The sequence below is a fragment of the Bidens hawaiensis genome, unplaced genomic scaffold, assembly GCF_021521415.1.
Source record: "Bidens hawaiensis isolate Kalapana, Puna unplaced genomic scaffold, B.hawaiensis_p1.1 tig00000055_1, whole genome shotgun sequence".
NCBI classification, from domain to species: domain Eukaryota; kingdom Viridiplantae; phylum Streptophyta; class Magnoliopsida; order Asterales; family Asteraceae; genus Bidens; species Bidens hawaiensis.
Window position 1 is genome coordinate 6,931,140 of NW_027491016.1, and position 25,008 is coordinate 6,956,147.

The following is a 25,008-nucleotide window of genomic DNA, read 5'->3' on the forward strand; positions in this document are numbered from 1 at the left end:
CATTGGGAGGCATTTCCTGCGGGAACAGCTTGCGTACTGCGCGTAAGGACGTCACGTCTCTGAGCATGGTGGGTCCTGCGGATCCAGTTGGTTTTTGCGCAGACGTCTCTCTTCAAAGTGAGTCATGCGGGTCCAACTGGGCTCTGCTGGGACCTACCTCTTCAATTACATTGTGAAAATAATTTGAATTCTCATCGCCGCCCAAAGCCCGTTTGATCCTAGACTTCTGTTTGAGATCCTGGTACTTTAGATTGTCGAACTCCTTCACAAAAGTCATACACTCTGATCTAAGCTTCAATTCCGTTGCCGACAAGGGTCTCTCCTCCCCCATCGACTCAAGTTTTTGTATTGTCCCCCTTTTAAGTTTGTAGACCCCCTCCTTCTGCTTATTGTATTCGGACAGCCACCTTTTGATTCGGGTCTTTAACCACCGAAGTTTAGTGGTTAGTGTCAGGTCTGCCGGGCCCTCAAACCTAAATCGGTTGCATTTTTCCAGCACAAATTCCTCGAAACCTGTTAGCTCCAGCCACGAGTTAAAAAAACCCAAATGGGATATGACCAAGTCTGAAGATACTAATGCGAGAAGTAGAGGGCGGTGATCAGAACAGTCCTTAGTGAGCAAAGTTAAAGACGCCAGCGGCCATGCTCCCATAAACTCCTTACAAACCAAAATCCGATCTAGTTTGCTGAATTTATCTCCTTTATTGGATATATACGTAATTTCACTCCACTAGCCCAGCATTCTCGATAAATTCGTTAAATGCATTAGCGTTTGCCAGCACAAACCCAGAAAATATTTTAACAGTATATACATTAAGTTTGAAATGAACAACATATACACATGTAAGTCCGCGCAACCTACGAGTCTACAACGAAGGGTGTGTCATGAATTATTGCAATGGTCCCAACTCCCGACCCTACTAGCTTCTCAAGTCCAAGGGATCTAGCTGAGGCCGTGTGGAACATATGAATGTATGATATATCGTTATGTTATCAATTTTTTTGAAGACACAAAACGGGCTTGAAACCGCTGAAGAATACCAACAGGGATCTTGACAAGTTAGATAAAATTGAAGAAATAGTTCCTGCTTAGCAATCATTAAAAGTCGAAGTAAAATGGCAATAAGTCATGTGCCAGTCTTGTAACTGTGTTCAACACCCAGTTATTCATTACAAGTCAAATATAAGTGATACCCTTTGGTTTGTTATAATATTTTCTTTATGATTTCTTAATAGATTACCCCACCCTACTACCAAATTTTAAAGAGTTAAAAACAAAATGAAAGTATACAGATATGATTCAGGTAAACATTATATGTCCAATTTTTAAAGAAAGTTAAAAATAAAATGAAAGTATTTACAGATATGACTCAGGTAAACATTATATGTGTTGGATAGTCATGTCGGTATCACCAAAAGCCATACCCACAAAAAACTCTAAAAACTAATCTCATACCTGTCTCAAATGTTTTGAGGTTTGCTTACCTTCCCTGTCCACGGTCTGATAACTGCATTTTAAACCAGTGTTGGCTTGGTTATCAAGCATGAATCATTAAGGGACCGAACCAGTTGAAGACTCAACTGAACCAAGCAGTCTGGGATCGGCCTGGTCCAGTTGAACCGACTCAGTTTCCCAACCCTACTCAGTTCTGTGCCCAGCCAACAAAGCATACAGCACTTTTAACAGTTTCAATTTAACAAAATATATTATAACTATTTGCATTTTATCTATCATAAACCAACAAACAAAAAACCCGTCAGTTCGTGTTGTTTTTCTTTCTTGGGGTTGTATCATATGGAGACCGAGGCACACCAAACACCCAGTCAAGCACATTCAAATACTTGGACCTAAAAACATCCCTTTCAATGGCGTAACAATGCATTATGACTGCGGTCGAGAGGCTGAATATTAGCACATCAACTCGTTTCAAGTTTTTCAATTGTGGGAAGTAACCGAGGTCCGACATTGTTGTGAAGAAGCTTTCAATTGCTCGTGCAAGACAATAGAGTGATATTTCTATTCTCCTGCTCTTTTTCTCAATTGCTAAACTCAGACCAGTTGGAAACTGTTTATAACAAAATAGTTTTTAATTCAATGGTAAGTAAATAAATGTAAAAACGAGCAAGTGGTATTACCGTGCCCAATGCTAGCATGGTGATGTTACATCTTTTAAAAATTCTGAAGAGGAAGCATGTCCAGATCCTGATAAATATCAAAAATATCAATCAAATTAAAATAGACATTATGGAACCAACGAAATGAGAAGAAATTATTTGTGTTATATATGTAAATGATTATTTCTAATAGAAATCAATTAAATACTAATACCACAAATAGCTTATATACTTTCTCAGTTTACATGAAAATCAACTGAACGAATTTGACATATTATTGTCCTTGAACTTGTTAAACTTATACAAACATATGAAACATGTTTGTAATTTTAATGTGTCAAAGTTCAGTTGAGTATGCCTGTAAAAGAACCGAGCCGTTCAGCGGGAGGTTTGTTTATTTAATAAATGTCCAAACATGAACAGAACTATTTGTTCATTTAGTTAAACGAGCGAACATGGGCACATGTCTCGTTTGTTCATTTATGTTGTTTGTTTAAGTTTGTTTATTTATGTATTCATTTAAATTGTTTGTTCCCTTACACTTTAGTCTAGTTTAAATAAATTAAAATACTTTAGGCCCAACAAATTGATATTCACGTTTACATAAAATTTGTGTTTCACTGCTCATGTTCGACTTGACTGCTCATGTTCGATCGTTTGTTCTCTTAAAGTTAACAAACTGACCAGGCAGAAGAACAGTATGTAGAAAGAAACAGGCTTGATCTTGCAGTGCCAAAAAGACCTTTAGCTAATATTGTGAAAGGCCTGCATCAAGTAAAATTAATAAGTTAAATGAAAATGCTTTTTTATAATAAAAGTAAAAAAATGAAAACATATACAAACCGTTTCCCGAGTCCTTGGCGATGTACTATAAGTGCAGGGATCAAATAAACCGGAAGATAAACGGGTACTGCTCTTTTGTATGCTTGAAAAAAGAATGAAATCGCATGCCAACTACATGTTTGGTTTTCATGTATAATCTGGAAAAATTCCATGTCATTAGAAAAAATTAAATGACTTAAGTTACTAGCACTAACGGGTACTAAACTATGCCTAACGGGTCAAATTTAGATTTTTTTTGTGAGCAGTTAGTGTGAAATGTGATTACAAAGTTATATTATTTCTACAAGCAAGAACAAGTTGGTTCACGTTAAAATAGAAAATCAAAAACTACTCACGAGCCGAACTCGACTCAAAATTTAGAAATACAGCTCCATAAGAGCCGAGCTTGAGCTTTCTTAAGTTAAATGAGCCGAACTTGAGCCTAGACTATCTCGGCTCATTTACACCCCTAATCTAACCCAACCCTTTTTCACTCATACTAAAAAAAACTACCCGTTTTCACCTATTTTCTACCAGTTACCCGCTTACACACATATTATCTCAAGTCTCAAAACAATAATCTAATTTCTCATATAAAATGATCAAGGAGATTTTTATGCTTTTATAGATGTGCTTTGCTGTACCCATTAGAGGGGAAAAAGAAAAGAAAGGAAAAACCATATCAACCCATTCGGAAGTAAACAGGTCAAAATTACCGCCTCTAATAATAATAGTAATAATTAGAACAAAAGATGGGAGCAATTACCGAACAGGGAACTTTCATTTGAGGGTCGAGTACGACATCAACACCCTTGTTTTTGTAGAAGTTTTGTATTTGTTCAAGATTAGTAAAAGGCATGCCACAAGCGATATCTCTAACGCCTTGAAGGATAATAGGGTCTTTTCCACCATGTTTATTCAGAAATGATTTGTATGATTGTGGCAAGCTATCTTGCTTCAATATGTATGCACACCTGGAGAAGCCCAAATTGTAACAATCTTATATCATATAAAAGAATTGAAAAATATTGCAACCAAATTTATAGGTTAAAGTTTGACCTTCAAACAAGTATATAATATATCTAGTTTCATTTTAGGCCAATTACAGCTAGAAGCATGCCAGAATATTGTAAATAAAACTATATACATACTTAAAGTTGTTACCTTAACCTATAACATGTTGACACCTCATCTGTCTTTTCAAAAAAATTAAGGTAGTGTTTGTTATTGAGGAATGGAAGGTGGAATGTAATAAGCCATTCCAAAGGAATGGAAAAAAACATGTTTGGTTACCATGCATGAATGAAATGGATCATTCCAAATGGAATGAAACTCCTTCCATTTTTAGGATTTTCATTCCTTTGGGTATGGGTGTTTTTTTTTCATTCCTTCAAGGAATGAAAAGGTCAAAAAGTCAACATCATTATTACTATTATAAAATTATAATCATATTATTATTATTATTATTATTATTATATTATCATTATCGTTTTGTATATTATAATATAACTATTATTATATTAGAACTATTACTACATTATCAATATATTTTATTTTTAAATTAGATGAGTTAACATTTCACAACGCATATACAGTTTAACGATCTCGTTGCAGCACGAGGTCCTAAAAATACTTATTATGAATATTCATTTATTATTAATATTATTTATTTATTTTTTATTATTATTACTAATAAAAATATTAATAATGATAAAGTGATTAATCATTCCATTCTTACATGGTAACCAAACTTGACAATGGAATGGTAATGATCCATTTCATTCCTTTCTCCATTCCATTACCATGTCCATTCCATTCCCTCATCTATTCCATTACCTCGTACCAAACATACCCTAACAGAAATTTTTATCCTCCGGAATGTTTATGTCTGGAATCAGTATAAAATATAAATGAAACAAAATACTAAAATTAAACTGACTTTAGAGGCTATCAACTCTAGATTTTAAAGCAGTTGTCACTTCTAGAGTTGCATAATGACTAAAATACCCCTGAATCTACGCAAATATGTTTTGATTTTTCATCTAGAGCTGAATATTTTAAATATATTCATGGGCATCTTTGTTACTTACACAACTGTGAGTGTGGCATAAGCTTTAAGCTTTAATATATTCATGCACACCCCGATATTTAGTAAAGAAATACAAAAAAATATGCCAAGAAGCAGTTACATACAATATTTGGGTAGATGCGAGACACATTAGAAACAAGTCTCCATGGGCCCATGTGAGAGGTTTACAAATGTGTCCAAATTGCTTGCTTTTTATTCCACAACGTGATGCCAAGACAGCTGCACGCATAAGAATATAAACAGCCAAGCTTGTATGTTGTGTGTTGAATCCAGTAAGGAGCATTGAGGGTCCGGCGATTGCCCCTGCTATTAAAGCCCTCCATTTTGCTGTTCTGCAGATTGCATATAAAAAGTCCCGTTTACATCGCTGACTAGGATTAACTTGGTGAGATGCGGCATCTGATTGTGGGACCTAATAACATGGAGATCCACATCAGATGCCACATCTTTCTATTTTGATCCTAGTTGGCAACATAAAGCAGAGAGAGAGAGAGATAATATGAGAGAGAGAGAGAGAGATGCCTCTGGTGTCCTCCTAGAGCAGCTATTAACTCATCAACTGAAACAAATGTTCCAGCAAAAGTGCCAAGAAAGAGACCATATCTGACTGTTTCTTTCAATGCCAAAATCAAATCTTCACCACCTGAAGCCATCTGCACCTTCCTGAACCAAAAACGTCAATATGTAAAACTTGTACAAATGACCCATATTCCCTTAGTAAGTTCTAACAAAATAATCAATACACAGATCTTGAATAAACTAAAACTTCTGCCTTCAAAGTAAAGATGACAACATCATTTTCTAACAAAACAAAACACAAGAAATACAAGTAATAAAGACGCCCGACATATTCCCACAAACAACAAAGTAAATCTTCTTCAACGCAGTAAATAGTAATTTTATATGTGTGATTATTATGAAAAATACATCCTTGAAAACATAAATGGCTTCTACCAATATTCATTACAGTAACTAATTTGACCAAAAAGTCAGATTTCCTTTTGTTTTAGGAGCATACCGCATACGTAACTTCAGTAAACTGTAAAAATGCCCCCACAAATTCTTAAAAACCAAAAAAGCATCCTACTTCCTAAGACTGAGCATTGTGGTGCTTGTTAGGGGGCCACCCACCTGCCGCGCAAGAAAGGTGGGCGCCAAACACCACCGCAAACCACGTCAAGCCGGGTGCCATCAAGAACCCACGCCAAAGCAGAAGTTAGTTAAAGCCCACTGCCTATGTGGCAGCATCGTGGCGCTTTTTTTGTAGTTAAAGGGGAGTAACATTGCAATTTAGCTAACCAAACCACAGCACATAATTTACCAATGTATTTTTCTTGCATCAATAGCATCAAATTTTATTTATTAGCATAGCTCATAGCCTTTAGCTGCTTTATATACCTTCCCTCTAAGAACCATTAATGAATTCCCTTTTTCATTCTTGTTAGGTGGTGTGTTTATACATTTCCAGATTCAAAGGTCAACACATATTAGCATTAAAAGATTGAATTTCACATGTTAAGTAACAGATAGGGAAGCAAACATGAGGTCCACTGTAGGGTAGGCTGAGAAATTGTAGCACTAGTGTAGGAGCACACTGAGTTAAGCTACTTTAATGTAAAAACTTACAAAAATAATTCCCTCTTAGTGATTAAAATTACAAACAATAGGCTAACCTGTTAAAAATATTGTCAATCTAAGCATTCATATGCAAAATGAAAGTAAGTTTCTGTCACCATCACGTTTAATAAATGGCAACAGGATGTTTCAACAGAACCTTCATAAATATTAAAGGCTTTATAGCTGAGATGGGGATGTTTGATCAACAAAGCAAACTCTAACTGAACTTTCTACATGAACATTGAGTTGTACCACGACCAAATTAGGTTATAATTTACACCTAAATGGCTTTCTATATTTGCTATCAAATTCAATGTATCTGTGACAAATCATTACAAAACTCACACAAAAGTTTAAGTTAAAATCAGTCCAGTTGAGTTGTAATTCCTAAATTACAAAATTAGGTAATGTAAATAGATCAAAACAGTAAGAATTTCTTCTTACAATTTAAACATTAACATACTTTTAACTTCACTATGCGGCATCAATTATCAAATTCACTGTATCTGTGATAAATCATTACAAAACTCGCTTCAATTAGAAGCTAAAATCAGTCCAGTTGAGCTGTAGCTTGTAACTCCTAAATTACAAAATTAGGTTAGGTAGATAAATTATAACACTAAAAACTTCTTCTTACAATTCAAACATTAACCTACTTCTGAATGCAGCATCAATTATTCATCGTATCTGTGATAAATATTACAAAAATCGCATCAAATTTAAACCTAAAATCAGTCCAGTTGAATTGTAACTTGTAACTCCAAAATTACAAAATTAGGTCATGCAAACAGATTAAAACAGTAACGATTTCTCATTTCTTATTACAATTTAAACATTAACTTACTTCTCAATGCAGCATCAGTTATCAAATATACTGTATCTGTTATAAATCATTACAGAATTAGGTTATGTAGATAGATTAAACTATCAAAGCATTAAGAATTATTTATTACAATTTAAACATTAACCTACATCAAATTTAACCTAAAATCAGTCCAGTTAACAAACAATAACCATACACAGCCACAAATTAAACAGATCTAGCACTACTTACTTAGCTGACGACAGCAATCGTCGACGGCGTAACCGTGCGAGAATCGCGAACAGCGATAAACCGCCTTTAATACCAGCTCCAATCACAAATCCTTTAACGGAAGCCGTGAAGATTCTCCACCGCTTATCATACTCTTCGACCGGAAACGAATCGAAGCTGAGCAATGAGTAGGAAGACGAAGATGTGAGGGTGTTCTTCTTTGATTTTCGCTCGCATTGTGGACAGGTTTTCCGTACAACGCCGTCGTGTTCGCATGAGCAACTGTTGTCGGGAATAGTGGAGCCGTCGCCAGCCGGCGGCATGGTTAGTTACGGAGGGTGACGTCAAAAATTACAAAATTTAAGAAATTTAACATATAAATAAAATAAGTTAGCTCGATGAGTCACAAGTCGAGCTCGAAGTCAAAATAAACGAGCTCTAACTTGTTTTACAATCATAGTCGCGTTTTAGCTCGAAGTCAACATAAACAAACTCTAGCTTGTTTTATAAACATAGTCATCTTAGATTTAATCAATCATACTATTGTAGTTTTTAAGTCAGAAAAAAAAAAAAAAAAGATTACATGTTTGGGAATGTTTGAGATTCCTTATTTTCATTAACTTATAACTTATAAACTTTTTGAAAAATTAATAAGGTGTATAAGGTATTTGGCAAATCATAAGGCCTTAAGGATTTTAACTTTTATGGAGAAGCCAAAATAAAAGGGTTTTGAAAATTAGGAATCTTTAACTTATTAACTTAATGAGTTTGATTTATCTATTACACCATATAACCCTCAAAACCCATTACACTCATTTTAAAAAGAGTGTCCTTTTTAGTCATTTTGGTTTTCCCCAACTTATAAGATAATCCAAACATTTTTTTTAAAAACTTCTTTTAAAAAATTCATAAGTTAAATAAGTCCTTTTAACAAAAAGTCTTTTTTCACTTAAATAAGCAATCCCAAATGCACCCTTTATAGATTTCTTTTTGTTATGATCCTAGTGATTAAGATATTTAGCAATACATATTCTAAATTTATAGTATTTTGCTTATTTGACATATAAATGAACAGATAAATAGGTTGTGAATTAGAAAGAAAATTTTGTAATAAATGCAATGGGACCAACAAAGAGTTTAAAATGAAGTTGGATTCCAAATATAAACACGTTGCTAACAAGTTTTGTGTAGTAAACACAGGTCTTCTCCATATACGGTGGATTTAACAATGAGTCTTAATCAAACTAAAGCAACATATGCTGTCCAAATTGCTAGGGTGCCTGACCACAAAGTATTCTTTCTATAATTTGTTAAAATTATACTTTAACTAGTTTTTTATCCGGCAGTTGCGATCTCTTTCTATACATGTCGTGTTGCAATGGTGTACTAATGTGGATTCGGTTGGTATGCATTAAGTTCATTAAAATATTGACGCTATACTAAAAAAAGTCATTATGTTAACGCAAAAAATAGTAGCAACGTTCGTATAGATAAAAATTAACATATTAAAAAGTAGGTAACAGTAACAATACATACTTTCCCGTGCGCATTGCGTGGCGAATTTGATCGCTAAACCCGGTCATTGCAGCGATGAGTCAACACGAATTCGGTCAGTACTGACTACATTCATCGATCACTATACTGGAAATAAACGTAAAAATAAATTTGTCCAAACAAGCATATTATCTAATATATATAATTTGAAAGTTTGGCGACACTAGCATCTTATTGGTCCAAGTGGCGGTCTGATATTAGACAAAGTTTTTTTTTTGTATTTTATTTTGTTTCGTAGTTCCAGTATCGTAACGAGCATAATTGAAACAAATTAAATTTGTGTCGATTTACCACCACAAATCCCGAGACCAAAACGCTCAGGTTTTACCGACTAACCACCGCAACGCCCGAGTTTACCGACCCTTTTGTTTTAATCAGTTTGGCGACACTAGCATCTTATTGGTCCAAGTGGCGGTCCGATATTGGACAAAGTTTTTTTTTTTTGTATTTTTATTTTGTTTTGTAGTTCCAGTATTGTAACGAGCATAATTGAAACAAATTAAATTTGTGTCGATTTACCATCACAAATCCCGAGACCAACAACGCTCAGGTTTTACCGACTCACCATTGCAACGCCCGAGTTTTACCGACCCTTTTGTTTTATCCCAATACCTTAAGTTGGTATTGACTGAATTTGTGTCAACTCATCGTCGTAATGCTCGGGTTTTACCAACGCCCGGGTTTCAATGCTAGGGTTTTGCCAACTACCCCGGCGCAACGCGCTGGATAGAAAATCTAGTTAAAAATTAAATCCAAAAAAAATAGCCGCACTCGCATAGTGTATCATAAAATATTTAAGACGAATTTTATTTGGTCGGTAAAACATGGACGTTGAATCTCGGCATTGGTAAAAACAGAGTATTATCGGTCCCTGGAATTGCAGTGGACGCTGGTAAAACCCGAGCGTTGCGATGGTGAATCGACGCGAATTTGATCGATTTCAGTTACGTACGTTACCATACCGAAATTAAAAAAACATAAAAGATGGCGTGGTCCATTTATATCATGCCACATGGTCCAATAAGAACTCAAGCAGCACCAAACTTCTATAGATAAAAATTAACATATTAAAAAGTAGGTAACAGTAACGATACATACTTTCCCGCGTGCATTGTGTGGCGAATTTGGTCGCTAAACCCGGTCATTGCAGTGATGAGTCAACACAAATTCGGTCAGTACTGACTACATTCGTCACTATACCGGAAATAAACGTAAAAATAAATTTGTCCAAACAAACATATTAAAAATCAAATCCAAAAAAATAGTCGCACGTGCATAGTGTATTATAAAATATTTAAGACGAATTTTATTTGGTCGGTAAAACCTGGATGTTGAATCTCGAACGTTGGTAAAACCAGAGGATTATCGGTCCCTGGCATTGCAGCGGACGCTGGTAAAACCCAAGCGTTGCGGTGGTGAATCGACGCGAATTTGATCGATTTCAGTTACATACGTTACCATATCGAAAATAAAAAACATAAAAGATGGCGTGGTCCATTTATAACGTGCCACTTGGTCCAATAAAAACTCAAGCGGCACCAAACTTCTATTTTATTATATAGCAGTAATTTCTAATTTAATCCCCCATCATAATTCTAATGTTATTTTTGTTTTATTTCTTATGTTTGGGCTATTGGTTCAGCGGGCCCCTTCTCTTCATGGGCTTTTCTATCAAGCTGGATTCATGGTCTAATCTTCATGGCTTGTTGGCTAGTTTAGGTCTGCTTATTATTTTTACGCTTCCAACGGTTGGAACCCTACATGTCTTTCCTATCTCCGAAAGGTCAGTTCCTTCAATCAAGAATTCAATCTCTCAAATTGATCATATGGTTGGGATATAAAAAGAGGCTTGATTCATTTGTTAAGTGATAACATTCTCTATCAATGTAGTCTTTTTTGTATTTCAATCGGTTTCATCTGATTAGGTTTACTCCGACTAAGTTCGGATTCGTTGTTTTCAAGTATTGTAATTCCTAAGTTCAATAAAACCATCTTTTGACACAATTAACAAAATTTAGATTGTTGTTATTATTGCTATATTATATAATAGCCTAGAAACTTGTATATTACAAGTGTTGAATATAGAACAAACTAGTTTTCAAACCCTGCGCGTTGCGGCAGGATAAGACGTAAGGTCAGACGCTCACTAAAAACTGTTTCCGACCATTATGCTACTAAAAGCAAGGTATTTAGACGCATAAACATAAACATACATATAAAAGTAAACATTGAATCTGAAACTTTGTAGCAATTAGCATTACAACATATTGCTTAACATCCATTTCGCTTAACATAAAAAAAGGTTTACAAAAGGTTCAAACTTCTAGCAAATATGTATTCAAAATTATGTGTCCCCAGTATGACCCGTTATCAAACCAAAAAACAATTTTCCATAATTTCCAAAAATACCCTTATCACCAACTAAAATGAATTTGATTAATTCACGACATGTTGGTCGTTAACAAACACTCCAAACATCGACCGCTTTCATACAATAAAAGGCCCGTGGGAGACAACCAATGGATGACATTTCTAAATCAAGTGAAGTACAAATTCAATGACTCAAAACATCAAATATCAAATGTTAGCACTCTTAACAGATGCCCAAAAATAACATTTAAACCGACCTCAGATGAGCTTATGGTCATCATCATCGACTCATGTCATCAAAACCATAAGCATTTAAAAATATTAGCACCACTCATTGTCATTGTGAACAAAGTGCAGCTCAGCGTCGCCACGGCTGCAACCGAGGTTGCCACGCCAAGTAGCGGGCCACCATCATCGCCATGATGACATACCCAAACGTCGCGGCAGGGTGTAAGAAACAACATGTAACATACCTTGTTTTGCACATCAGAAGGTATATTTATTGCAGTTTCCAAACTTTAAACATCTATACATTATGTTAACCCTTCGTTAAGCTCATCATCTGTCCAGTTTAAATATTAAATTGTTAACTTGAGACTCAGGTCCACAGTATGACTACATAAGAAAAAAAAAGAAACTTAAAATGCAACCAATAATACAAATAGTAGTGACAATAATTATACACATACTATAATATATACAAACTTACCTGCACATATTAAGCCACAATAACAACTTCTTCAAGCATCATCTTCAGTAAGCCTTAACTTCTGCGGCTATAAAAGCCTAAAGATGTTGATAGGCTAACCAAAAGATCCTAAATATAATCAACCAAAAATGTTATATATATGATGATACAGGTCATACAAACTTATCTGCACATATTAAGCCACAATCAACCAAATGATATTACATGATAAAAGTAGCACTATCAACCAAATTCACATTTCAAAATTTTCAAAATCCAAGCTACTGTGATTTGTATTTTGATAGCGAAGTGAACCGCACGTTTCAGAGTACAATGCCTTAGTAGCAAATGAACAACAACACACAAATAAGAGGCAAACCAAATCAAACATAAACTAAATTTTGCAAAATCGCAACTTTAAAACAAACATCGCAACCCAAATTCATAAATTTGAAACGGGGATGGGCTCAGACCCGCTATTATACACTTGCAACATAGGTTGCCACGCCAGAAAGCGGAACATCATCACAACTGTTAACCATAGAAAACAATGGCAGAGTCATAGCCATCACCATTGGACACCCAACACAGACCCTCCACCAAAAGTCATTGGGAAATCATACCTTCAACAACAGCAAAACCCACCATGGACGACAAAGTCGCCGGTAACAATGACCATGAGGGCTCAACACACAGCAAGCAAACACATCCTCCATAGTCACAGATGTTTTACATAAGAAACTCTAACCATGCCACCACACCACCGTCACCTAGGGTTTCAAAAACGGACCCGACAATACGATAACCAATGGAGACGAGCTTCAATTGATGGAAGAAAGAGAGAGAGCATGTCTAATCAAATTAGGATTTATGTGATACACAGATGAAAAATACCATATAACAACAATCTTTGAAAAGCAGACATTGAGAGCAAGGAAACGTGGCCAAGGAAAATGAGGAAAGATGATACAAACACTAAAGCCCAAGGTACAATACTTGATTGCACAGTTCTCCCGTAAATATTATATTATAAATATTAAATAAAAATTCACAAATATTAAAAAATTATGTGAAAATAAACATATATATTAGGTGAAGAAAAGTAAGTGGTAAACGTAGTGACACTAATAAAGATTTATAAAGTAAGAAACAGAAACGAGAAACAATATTAACTGAAGAAAGAGAGGCGGGAAAGTAAACGAGGGCTCACAAAACTGGAACAAGTGGCACTCTCATTTATATTAACAATATCAAAATCGAATGTCAAAATTGCAAAGTTTGACTGAATGGTCAACTCTATCGAATGATCGAGCCAACATAAATTTAAGAAGAGATTTTAGTCTATGATTCATAAATAGCACAAAACGAAAGCAATATCAAAACATAAGTAATGAAGGGAATGATACCACACAATTATTCAAAGGCGATGATGAAATCTTACGAATTGAGAATGGGATTTGGTGTCGCCCACTTCATATTCAAGAGAAAATATCTTAGAAAAAACTCACAAATGAAAATATATGATGTACCTAGGGAATGACAATATGTACAAAAACTTGATGAAAATTATTGATGGCAAGGTATGATAATAGTTGTTGCCACACATTAATCTAAATGTCTTACTTACTCACAAGTGGGGCTGGCAAATCGTGCCTTAATGTGTTTAACATGTTAGAAATGACAGGATTAATACAAGTATTAAATATGAAAACGACTCGTTTGACATTTGACTTTAATGATTTGAGCGTGACAGTTATATGTTTTATGTATCAAAAATGAGAAATTATGAACCCTAGTCTTGTGATTTAAATTATTTTTTAGAAAGTATGAATTTGTGTAGCGTTTTTTCTTTTTTTTTTTTTGTTACTATACGAGTCTTATCGTTGATTAAACAAGTGCCTAATTGTCAGTCATACTCATAAATTAAGGCTAAACCCCATAAGCCCTCTGGCCTGTTACAACAACTTGAATTATCTTTCTGGAAAGGAAAATTGGTTTTAAATAATCCCAACTATCACCTATTGGCAAATAACAGGCCCAACTTTGCACTTGGCTGGTGGCGGTCCTAACTAAAGGGGTATTTGTTCTTAACGGGCTGCGACTAATGGATGTTAACCCCGTTAGTGATTTGCTGACGTTGACCTTCTTCTCCGGCCGGAAACCTACAACTCGCCTCCATTCTCCCTAATATCATCACACCATCTCCCTCCCTTTTCAAAACACATCGGAAATTTGAAAATGAAGTACATCATCTTCTTCCATGCCCAATCCCTAGATACCAAACCCGATCTTATTTTCAAAAATTCGAAATCAATGTTACACGATCAACAAATTAAGCATAGGGTTTTTGTTAAGGGGGTCAGAACGAGTTGAATGAAGTGTCAATTACCTCGAATGACGCATGATTGACGAGGGTGGACTTCGCCAGAGACAACAACGGCAACACGTCGGTTAGGTTTCGTATGAGGGGAAAGATAGAGAGATAGACGGTGTAATGATATTAGGGAGAATGGAGGCGAGTTGCAGGTTTCCGGCCGGAGAAGAAGGTCAACGTCAGCAAATCACTAACGGGGTTAACATCCGTTAGTCGCGGCCCGTTAAGAACAAATACTCCTTTAGTTAGGGCCGCCACCAGCCAAGTGCAAGCTTGGGCCTGTTATTTGCCAATAGGTGATAGTTGGGATTATTTAAAACCAATTTTCCTTCTGGAAATGATAACCATTAATTTTACACTAAATTATCCTGGACGAATCCCACCCAAACGATACCATTTAGTTATCGTCGACAGACTAACAAAAGTATGTTCATTTATGGCCAATGAAAGAAACCTACAATATGGATATGTTGGAAAAGCTATATGTGGATAAAGTAGTATTTCTACATGGTATCCATTGTGTCTGATCGAGATAGTCTTTGTACATCCCGAATTCCCGATTCTAGAAAATATTTCAACAGGCTATGGGTAGTTGTATAAACTTGGGCACTGACATATCATCCCAAACTGATAGACTGAGTGAGCAAAGCATCTAAACTCTATAAGATATTCTACATGCACATGTGATAGATTGGGAGGTAGTTGGGATGACCACTTATTTATAATGGTATTCTCGTATAATAATAGTTTTCACACTAGCATTCAAGTGGCACATTTTGAAGCTTTGTATGGGTAAAGTTGCAGACCATTAGTATGTTGGTCAACTTTAGGAGAAAGCTAGTTGTGAGGACAAGAATGTGCATGAAACAAATGACAATGTAGTAGATTAAAGGCGACAAAAAGTAAACAAAAGAGATATAGTGACAGACGCTAATAGCCATTAGAGTTTACAGTTGGAGACAAAGTATTATTAAAAGTAAGCCTTGGAAATGGATTGTTCATTTCGGGAAAACATGAAAACTATGTCCAAGATACATTGGGCCTAATGAAATTATTAAAGGAATTGGAACAATAGCTTATCAATTAAACTACCAGATGAACTCATTGGAGTTCATCATGTCTTCCACGTATCCAACATGAAGATATGTCTCAGTGGATAATCATTAATGCCTCTTTAAGATGTCCAGGCCATTAAAAAGTTGACTCCTGCTGAACAACAACTACAAATTGAAGATCGTCATGTAAAGAAACTAAAGAGAAAACAATTGGTAAAGGTCAAGGTCAAATGGAACTCTAGACGATGACCAAAATATAACCGGTAGTTAAAAAATCTAAAATGAGGAAGAAGTATCCTAATTTGTTCAACTAATATCGAGAACGGGACTCAATACAGACGCGGAGATTGTAATATCATGTATAAAAATATGTATGTGTATACAGTGTAGTAGTATTAAAATACGCATATGGATACTTCAAAAATCAAGGATATGTATTGTCATTTCTCCAAAGTAAAAAGTCAAGGGTATAAATTGTCATTGTAAAATAGATAATAACAAATCAGTCTGGCGGAATCAACTGCCATACGCACTATATCATAAAGACTATACTATCCATATCGAGGATAAATCAGGTATGTCAATTGTGACAACGAGCCATATATGTGCTAAACACTTGTTTAGCGTTATACACACATATTAGAGTGATAAAGTGAGTATTCTTCATCATTAAGAAAGCAAGAGGTGATGGTTCTGCCAAAGTGAGTGAAAATAGCTAAGTGATTGATAACAAGGTTTTACTAAAGCCATAGTAGGTCTGAAACATGTATCCGAGCATGTCCGAAAATCATGGCGTGACAATTTGTGTTTTAGAATACATAGCACAACTTTGTGTTTCAAAGGCTATTAACAATTTAAAAATATGAACTTATTAAGCGAAAGCTTATGTGTGTTGAGCGTGATGCGCGATGTGCATTATAAGAAACAATGACGTGATCATAAGGATAAACAGCATGGTAAGGCGCGTATATAGATAAGTGACACATGATGGTGAATGTAACTATACATGCTCACATAACAACGAGCTGACAAAGGATAATGTCATATAGAGTTATGAACGAATCTAAAAGATCTAAGGAGTTAGGTGGTATCCCGAGATTGAAGAGATCGAATTACTCCGAAAACACCAAAACAAATATATGACCAAGGTAAATAGAAATGGAAAAGAGATGCTTTTTTTTAATTCTTAGAACCTCCTTCGTAAAAAAGAACTTGAGAGGGTCTCACATGCATCTCTCTTCGAGCGACAGAGCAAGCTCGGATGTTGTTAACACTGGCAGAAAGCCCTGGACTAGTTTCAACCCACCCTTTTCAATCAAATTTTCTATTAATAAAGATGCACAACGTAATTTATTAGTTAAACTCTTTAAGTTGTCTTCTAAAGTAGTTGCGAGTCTGGATGAATGTAATATTCGTAAAACTTATAAAACAAGTCTCAGAGCATTGTTAATAGTTTCTCTATCTCCGTCTCTATAATTATACATCAGTACATTTTCTCTCTTCTTTTTAATTAAATAATATTTTTTATACTTTTATCATTACATTTGCTTTCTTCTTCACTCACAACCACTTTCAAAAAACATTAAAAAGTCATAGATGATGAACAATGTTTTGCCAAATTTTCTTATGAACAGTAAAATTCTCTCTCCTCATCTCACAACCACTTTTAACCACTCACCCCATCTACTACACTAATAAAAGAAAATGCTGAAGCTTAGGTGTTAAGCTCACATTTATCCTAATTCCTAATTTCTCTTCTCATTCATTCTAGCTATTAATGGGTCATGGGTTAAAACCATTTTGTCAAATGGGTTATAACATAGTGTGGATTTTATTCATTATTAAATTAAGTGTCATTTTCATACATGAGGTTTGATATATGTCATTTTCATACAAGCTCACATTTATCCTAATTCCTAATTTCTCTTCTCATTCATTCTAGCTATTAATGGGTCATGGGTTAAAACCATTTTGTCAAATGGGTTATAACATAGTGTGGATTTTATTCATTATTAAATTAAATGTCATTTTCATACAAGCTCACATTTATCCTAATTCCTAATTTCTCTTCTCATTCATTCTAGCTATTAATGGGTCATGAGTTAAAACCATTTTGTCAAATGGGTTATAACATAGTGTGGATTTTATTCATTATTGAATTAAGTGTCATTTTCATACATGAGGTTTGACCAACTACGCAGCTTTAGTACATTTTTCAAATTTTCTTGCATAGTAACACCCGGCGTTTTCAAAATCATGCTATTTTAGTACTTTCGTTAACCCTGTTTGTTTTTTCCATTAAGTCTAGATTGAATTAATTTATAAGTATTTTGAGAACCACAACTGAAATAACAGACCTCATTTAACTTTATTATTTGACAAGTGCAATGCACGGGTTCAAAAGCTAGTATAATATATAGAACCTACTCATATAAATATGGAGAACTCATATAGTTTTTTCTTTTTCTTTAAAGGGAAAACACAGATAATAGTAACCAAGTTTCAAGTTTGTTCCAATTAAGTCACTCATATTTTGTTTTGTCTCAATTAGGTCACTCAATTTTCAGTTTGTCTCAATTAGGTCACTTAATTTTCAATTTGTGTTCTAAAATGCGAGGGACAATTACTATATCATCATAAGTGATATATTTACTGATAAAAAATAAAAAAGATGTTGGTTTTAATGACGCTTTAGTTATTTATGAAAATATAACATGAAGGTAAAAAAGATAATATTAGAATACTTATTAAAAGTTGAGTGACCTTATTGAGCTAAATTTGAAAATTGAATGACATAAGTGAGACACATTAAAAGTTGAGTGATTTAATTGAAACAAAATTGAAAGTTGAGTGATTTGATTTAGATAAAATAAAATATGAGTGACTTAATTGGAACGGACTTAAAACTCAATTACTATGATATAAATTTGTCCTTTTCTTTAAACTAGGTTTGAACCCATATGATACACGGGTGGTTAAAAAAATACAACAAAAAGAATGAATTTGATAAGATATATAAACAAATTTGTGTGAAGTATATGAGGAATTGATCAAATCGATGAGGAGATTAATTTAATTTAATTTTGATTTATTATGTTAAGGAGAAATTCTAGAAGTTGAATGTAATTTAATTTTATTTTAAATTATTTTATTTGTAAGAAATTACAGGAACATGTTATTTATGAAAAAAAAATTGTTTTAATAGTACAGTAGATTAAAAAAATGTTTATTAATTTAATTAATCCCTAGCCACATTTTTTTAATCAAACTCAATATTCTTAATTCTATTTTAAGAGTTAAAAGATGAACAATTATAGCAACCTCTACGTGTATAAAAGCAAACTGGAAAATAAAAAAACGAACACGAAACCCACACAACGATGTCAACGATTAGCGTTCCCGCGGATGTTCCTCCCGTCTCCGACGACGTCGAACAACTCCGTAAAGCGTTTGAAGGTTTATATTCATTTCATCATTTTATATAATCATTATCCTAATCATAAGATTATCAACGCAATGCATGCAAATACAATGCATGAATCTCAAATGATTATGAATCTTCGTTTCTGTGTTCGTGTTCGTGATAATGCTCATGTGTTTATGAATTTTTAACGTAGAATTTTTCATATTCTGATCGATCTATAAAGATGAAATGAATCGAATCTCGTAATCTGCCTACATTAATGAATATTGGATATGGGTGTTATGAATAGATGCAGGGCTTGAATCAGATGATATTGTGTTCTGATGAGTTTTTAAATTTTGGTAATGTTGAAGGATGGGGAACAAATGAAGGTTTGATCATTGAGATTTTGGCTCATAGAAACGCTCAACAACGTAAGCTTATTCGACAAACATATGCGCAGACTTACAATGAAGATCTCCTTAAAGCACTTGACAAGGAACTCACAAGAGATTTTGAGGTAAACATTAGATTTAGTTTGCAAGATGTTGGATTTTGAGGGTGTCAGGGATTTCTTAGAGGTAAAATGCTTATGAAAAATGAGGTTAGAAACAATAAAAGAAACATATCTAGTAAAATCTCACTCATAGCAAGCTCTTTGTAGGTTCAAGACAAATAACTTTTATTTGTTCATGTTCGTTCATTTAACTTTTATTGGATAAATGGACAAACAACTGGACGGAGTTTCGTGTTCGTTCGTTAAGGAGATGAATTTATTCGTGCGCATTTGTTAATGTATTAAATGAACGTTTATGAAAGGACATAAACAAACAAACATAAACGAAAGAACAAATTACCAAATATTCACAAACGCGAGCTTTGTTCATGTTTGTTCATTTAGTTAATCGAATAAAATTTCTTGTTTGTTGTTCGTTCATTACGAACGAATGTAAATGAACTTTAGGCTAAACAGTTCACAAACAGCTCGGTTCGTTTGCATTCCTATCTTTAATTTTCTGATTGACTTGTTAGAATAAAAATTAAAGTGAATAATAATCTAATAATAGCACATTGGAAGTAAATGCTATATGTTGATGTTGTTTAGAGAATTGTTTTGCTTTGGACATATGATCCGGCCGAACGCGATGCATTTTTAGCTAATGAAGTGGTGAAAAGGGGGGCTAAAAGCCATCGAGTTATTGTTGAAATAGCTTGTACAAGGTCTTCAAATGATTTGCTTCTTGCAAGGAAAGAATATCATGCTCGTTTTCAGAAATCCCTTGAAGAAGATGTTGCATCTCACACAACTGGTGACTTCCGAAAGGTACAAACTCTTGTGGTATATAAAGTAACAACATAGGTGAAAGACGAGCTGTCAAGCGGGTTGGGTTAGGCCAAATAAGTTCGGGTTAAAATGAATCATTCTTTTATCATGGAGGGCCGGCTCGGGTTGGTTTACTTGTAAATACATTATTTTTCATTAATAGTTTTTAGGATAATTAGTTCCTTAATAATTTAATGAAAAAAGTTGAACACTTAGGTGAACTAGGTTTTTAAAGACAATTTCGGTTTTTTTTTCTTTACAGAACAAAGATTTCTCATTAAACGCAAAACGATTTTGTATTGGTCAAAATTTTTATCATAAACGAATTTGTCTAAAACACAAACCGAGTATATATCCGTTTATAAGTGAATTTGTCTTAGTAACATTTATAATTTTATATAGTTGTATATAATAATGCAACTCACCAAATTCACTTGTCATTTTATGAATGTGATTGTTGTAGCTGTTATGGCCGTTGGTGACAAGCTACAGATATGAAGGGGAAGAAGTGAACATGAGCCTAGCAAAGTCGGAAGCTAAGTTACTTCATGATAAAATTGCCGAAAAATGTTATAACGATGACGAATTTATACGAATTCTCGCCACTAGAAGCAAAGCACAAATCAACGCAACATTAAATCATTACAAAAACGAGTTTGGACAAGATATTAATAAGGTATGACAATTTTGGGCTGAGTAGAAAAATGTACCTATATCCAAACCGTAATAACCAAACCAGCTAAAGAAGCGAGATTTGGTTATGGAATTTTTATAACCGAGCCGTGGGTTGGTTTGGCTGTATATGTACACATAGCCTTCAAGGAAAGCATCTAATTCACCTATGACAGATTTTTAGGTGAATCTAGCTTCCACAGGTTTTCTGTATGCATGAAACCGAAAAATCCAATATGTTATGAAAAATCTGAAATAACCAAAATCATAACAAAAACCGATGTTTTGGTTTTATGATTTTGTAAAACCGAACTTTCAGTTTGGTTTTTAATACCAAACCGAATCAAATGTATGGATTTTCACTTCAAAGATATTTAAAAGAACTTAATTGAATATTGTAACCCACATATTCAAGCCCGAATGTACAATAATCAGTTAGTTATTAACTAACAAAAAGATTACACTCAAATTTATTGTTGTGGGCCGATTTTTTTTGGGCCTAAAAATTTCAAGCCCTAACAGTAAAACCGAAAAAAAACCGAAACCAAATCAAACTCAAACCAAAAACAAAAAATATGAAAAAAAAAATCAAAGTTTTGGTTCGGTTTGAGCTCAAAACCAACCTATGCACCCCTGCTAGACTTTCCTGTCATAACCTCTTGAAGGCCACTTGTCTAATACAAGCTGCAATTTATTTGTTACCAATGTTTAGCAGGGCCCATGTGTTTTTCGATAACGGGTTTTCATGGTTAAAAAAAGAACAGAAATTTTGACATCTTTTTAATGTAACGAGGTTAAATCTAATTAAAATGTATTTATTTATAGGATTTAAAAGCCGATCCAAATGACGAATTCTTAAAACTTTTACGAGCCACAATAAAGTCGTTAACAGACCCTACAAAGTACTTTGAGAAAGTGCTAAGGCTAGCAATCAATAAACAAGGGACCGATGAGGATGCACTGACGCGGGTTGTTACTACACGAGCTGAATTTGACATGAAAATGATCAAAGAAGAATATAAGAAAAGGAGTAGTGTCTCTTTGAATGAAGCCATTGCTAAGGATACTAGAGGAGAGTACGAGGACATGCTTCTTGCTCTTGCAGGTTCTAACGATGCTTAAGTACGAGCTTGAGCTTCTTTAGAATCGTTTTCAATCAAACCAAAATGTCTGTTAACTACTGTTTGTGTGTTGGTGGCATATACATAATTATAAATAAAATGTTTGATGTTTTGTTTATACGAGTTTATGCAAATGAAAGTATTTTTATGTTATGTGAAACTCGAACAAAGGGATACAATATCAGTGTTTTCGGTTTTGTTCTTCCATGTAACCTGACCAATCTGTTTTCTCTTTCAAATTTAAATTAGTCTAGTTTAGTTTAACAAAAGTAAAGTAAAATAAAACAAATGAATTCAACCAAAAGAAAGAAAGAACAGTCAAGTTCAACCACTCCATTAGAGAACAAAACACTTGAAATTATGAACAAAACGACCAACAATTAGTGAAAACTCCACACCATCCATCCAACAAATAAATACTAAAAATGTCTAAAAAAACAATTACACCAACGCGATACTGCTCTCACCACCTGGGGGCTTGCGGGCCCCACGCAAGGAGTCCCGAGCCTCAGCTTTCCCGTCAGCAAAAATGTTACTTCCACTCATTTCCCGAAGCTTTGCTGAACTCAATGGTTTTTCTACAGATTGAGGGGCTTCATCTCCTTTGAAAATATTATTTCCTGACAACTCGGTTAGTTTCTGGTTTGGAATCTTTTTTGCTGTCTTGATCACCGATTCTTCCTGGCCAACACGGCAAACAAATCATTATCAACTGGTTGGGTAACAGGTCAAAACAAGTTTAGGTCAATCATGCGAGTTTTGGTCAAAATACACTTTGTCTATTTTAAAAAATAAAAACTTCCATTTGTATTATTAATTGATTTAAAAGTTAATTATGGTCCCTATGGTATATTTCAAGTATGGTCTTTAACTTTGAAATTCATCTATGGTCCCAAATAGTTTGAAAGCATAATCAAGATGGTCCTTAAAATAAATGGCAGTAAATTTTTCCAGTTAAGTACTTAAGTGCATACGAAATGACTAAAATACCCTTACGAATATAACATTTGTGCATGTGAAACGACTAAAATACCCTTTACTGCTACAAATACAAGCCACTATGATGGAAGTACATACTTACATTATGTGCGGGTTCACCGATGGTTATAGATTCTCTTAAAGCCAATGCACGCTCTGCCAATGGACGCGGTCGGATTTCAGGCGGCGGTGCAAATATATTATGTCCGCTAAGTTCCTTGTTCTTTGCATCAGAAATTTGTTTCTTCAACCTCGCCTCAGATTCACTGTCCAACGTACCACTTAGCTCCCGTTGCTTAGCTTCAGAGATCGGTTTTTTAGGAGACAAGGTTCCTTCATCACCGAATGATATGTGACTAATCCCAGCAACCACTTGCTGATTAAAAACGCAACGATTATTAGAGAGAAAAATAAGTAAAACGTCGATCTCCTTTCAGTATTAAAGTGACTAAATTTTAACCTTCAAGGGGGTTGCAACATCAGTCTCTTCTAAACCATTCTCTCCACCAGGTGCAAATATGCCACTTCCAGTTATCTCCTTTAATTTGTACCCCGAAACAGGTTTCCTGAATAATATTGAACAAAGTTATGATATTGCCAATGCCAAAACAATACTTCATAAAGCAGCATATACATGTAAAAAAATGAAGTAAAAACTGACATATAACAGTATAAATAGTTAAACCTAGAATTTTACCAACAATAATAACAAGACCAAACATTTTATCATAACTGTAACAGTTAATTTTAGTTATCAATTTTTGTGGTTGAACCGTAACAATACTCATGATGCTGCGTTAGCAACCAATACGTCTTTATACCATTTGCATTTAATACATTTGGTTTCTTTGCGCCTAAGGCTATGAAGCTACTTAGTCGAGTCCATCGACACATGAATAGCAATGTTGCGTCTCCAAGATCTATGTAACGACTTAATTTTGCTATCCAAAGAGGGCTTGTTAACCTAAAAAAAAACTTGTTTTAAAATTCAAAACCTAAAAAAAATGTTTTATAATTCAAAACCTCAAAATTAAAAAGACTTAAAATTTAAACTGATATTTAGGAAACAAGTTTTGTATTAATATGAGTCTTAGATCCAACATTATCTATTTGATTCAGAGATCACAATGCAATTAATACTCAGAAACACAAACAAATTAATAAACAATAAATTAAACAGATCTCTAACCTTTTATTCAAGCTCTCAACTTCTTCATCGGTAACCTGACCTCCAAACACCACCTTACTGATTCCATCCGACGGCTGCAATTCACCAATCAATCAATCAAACTCAACTCCAAAACGCATCTAAATGATTGAAGTTTACCTGGTGAGAACGAGCGGATGATCGAGCGGTTGCCGGTGAATCGGCGTGAGCATTTTCCGGCCACGTCAGCAGATCTGCGGTGGAAGTGTGAGGCTTTCTCGCCGGCGTTTTGCTCGCCATCTTAACGGAAGATCTAAATATTCAAAACGACACCGTTACGTCTGCTAGTAGATACCGACTCACCTGCCCTGTTTTCTAAAACAAAAACAAAAACAAAAACAAAAACAAAATGCTGTTCCGGTGAAATCTAACTAGATATATAATTAAAATTAGTTACTTTATTGGTCCTTTAATTATTTAAAAACTATCATAATTGGTTTGTACTTTGTAGGTTTGATTTGTCACACATTTTGGCTAGAATTTGGAAAATCTTGAAGTTGTTTTTTGAACGACCAGCGAATAAAATCCAACTGTCTGTGGTAATCCAATTGCAAAAGGCAATCCCATACGCCCTTGATCGTAGACA

General features: G+C 34.5%; 3 protein-coding genes across 3 annotated transcripts; 1 reads left to right on the plus strand and 2 right to left on the minus strand.

Moving 5' to 3' along the window:
* Positions 1 to 1,694: 1,694 nt before the first annotated feature.
* LOC143534697 (uncharacterized) lies at positions 1,695 to 8,001 on the minus strand. The gene is made up of 8 exons (XM_077029144.1): positions 7,698 to 8,001; positions 5,549 to 5,689; positions 5,131 to 5,358; positions 3,704 to 3,911; positions 2,959 to 3,095; positions 2,800 to 2,880; positions 2,137 to 2,203; positions 1,695 to 2,066 (listed from the first exon to the last, which is right to left on the minus strand). Exons 1-8 carry the CDS (start codon positions 7,997 to 7,999, stop codon positions 1,758 to 1,760), a joined length of 1,473 nt encoding a protein of 490 aa, XP_076885259.1. The 5' UTR covers positions 8,000 to 8,001; the 3' UTR covers positions 1,695 to 1,757.
* Positions 8,002 to 19,097: 11,096 nt separating this feature from the next.
* Positions 19,098 to 22,238, plus strand: LOC143534780 (annexin Gh1-like). Its single transcript, XM_077029216.1, has 5 exons — positions 19,098 to 19,173; positions 19,495 to 19,640; positions 20,226 to 20,444; positions 20,908 to 21,120; positions 21,942 to 22,238. The coding sequence occupies exons 1-5, from the start codon at positions 19,098 to 19,100 to the stop codon at positions 22,236 to 22,238; spliced, it is 951 nt and encodes a 316-aa protein (XP_076885331.1).
* A 343-nt stretch (positions 22,239 to 22,581) lies between these two features.
* On the minus strand, positions 22,582 to 24,664 carry LOC143534885 (uncharacterized). The gene is made up of 5 exons (XM_077029285.1): positions 24,543 to 24,664; positions 24,405 to 24,478; positions 23,676 to 23,781; positions 23,319 to 23,591; positions 22,582 to 22,918 (listed from the first exon to the last, which is right to left on the minus strand). The coding sequence occupies exons 1-5, from the start codon at positions 24,660 to 24,662 to the stop codon at positions 22,679 to 22,681; spliced, it is 813 nt and encodes a 270-aa protein (XP_076885400.1). The 5' UTR covers positions 24,663 to 24,664; the 3' UTR covers positions 22,582 to 22,678.
* Between the last annotated feature and the right edge of the window lie 344 nt (positions 24,665 to 25,008).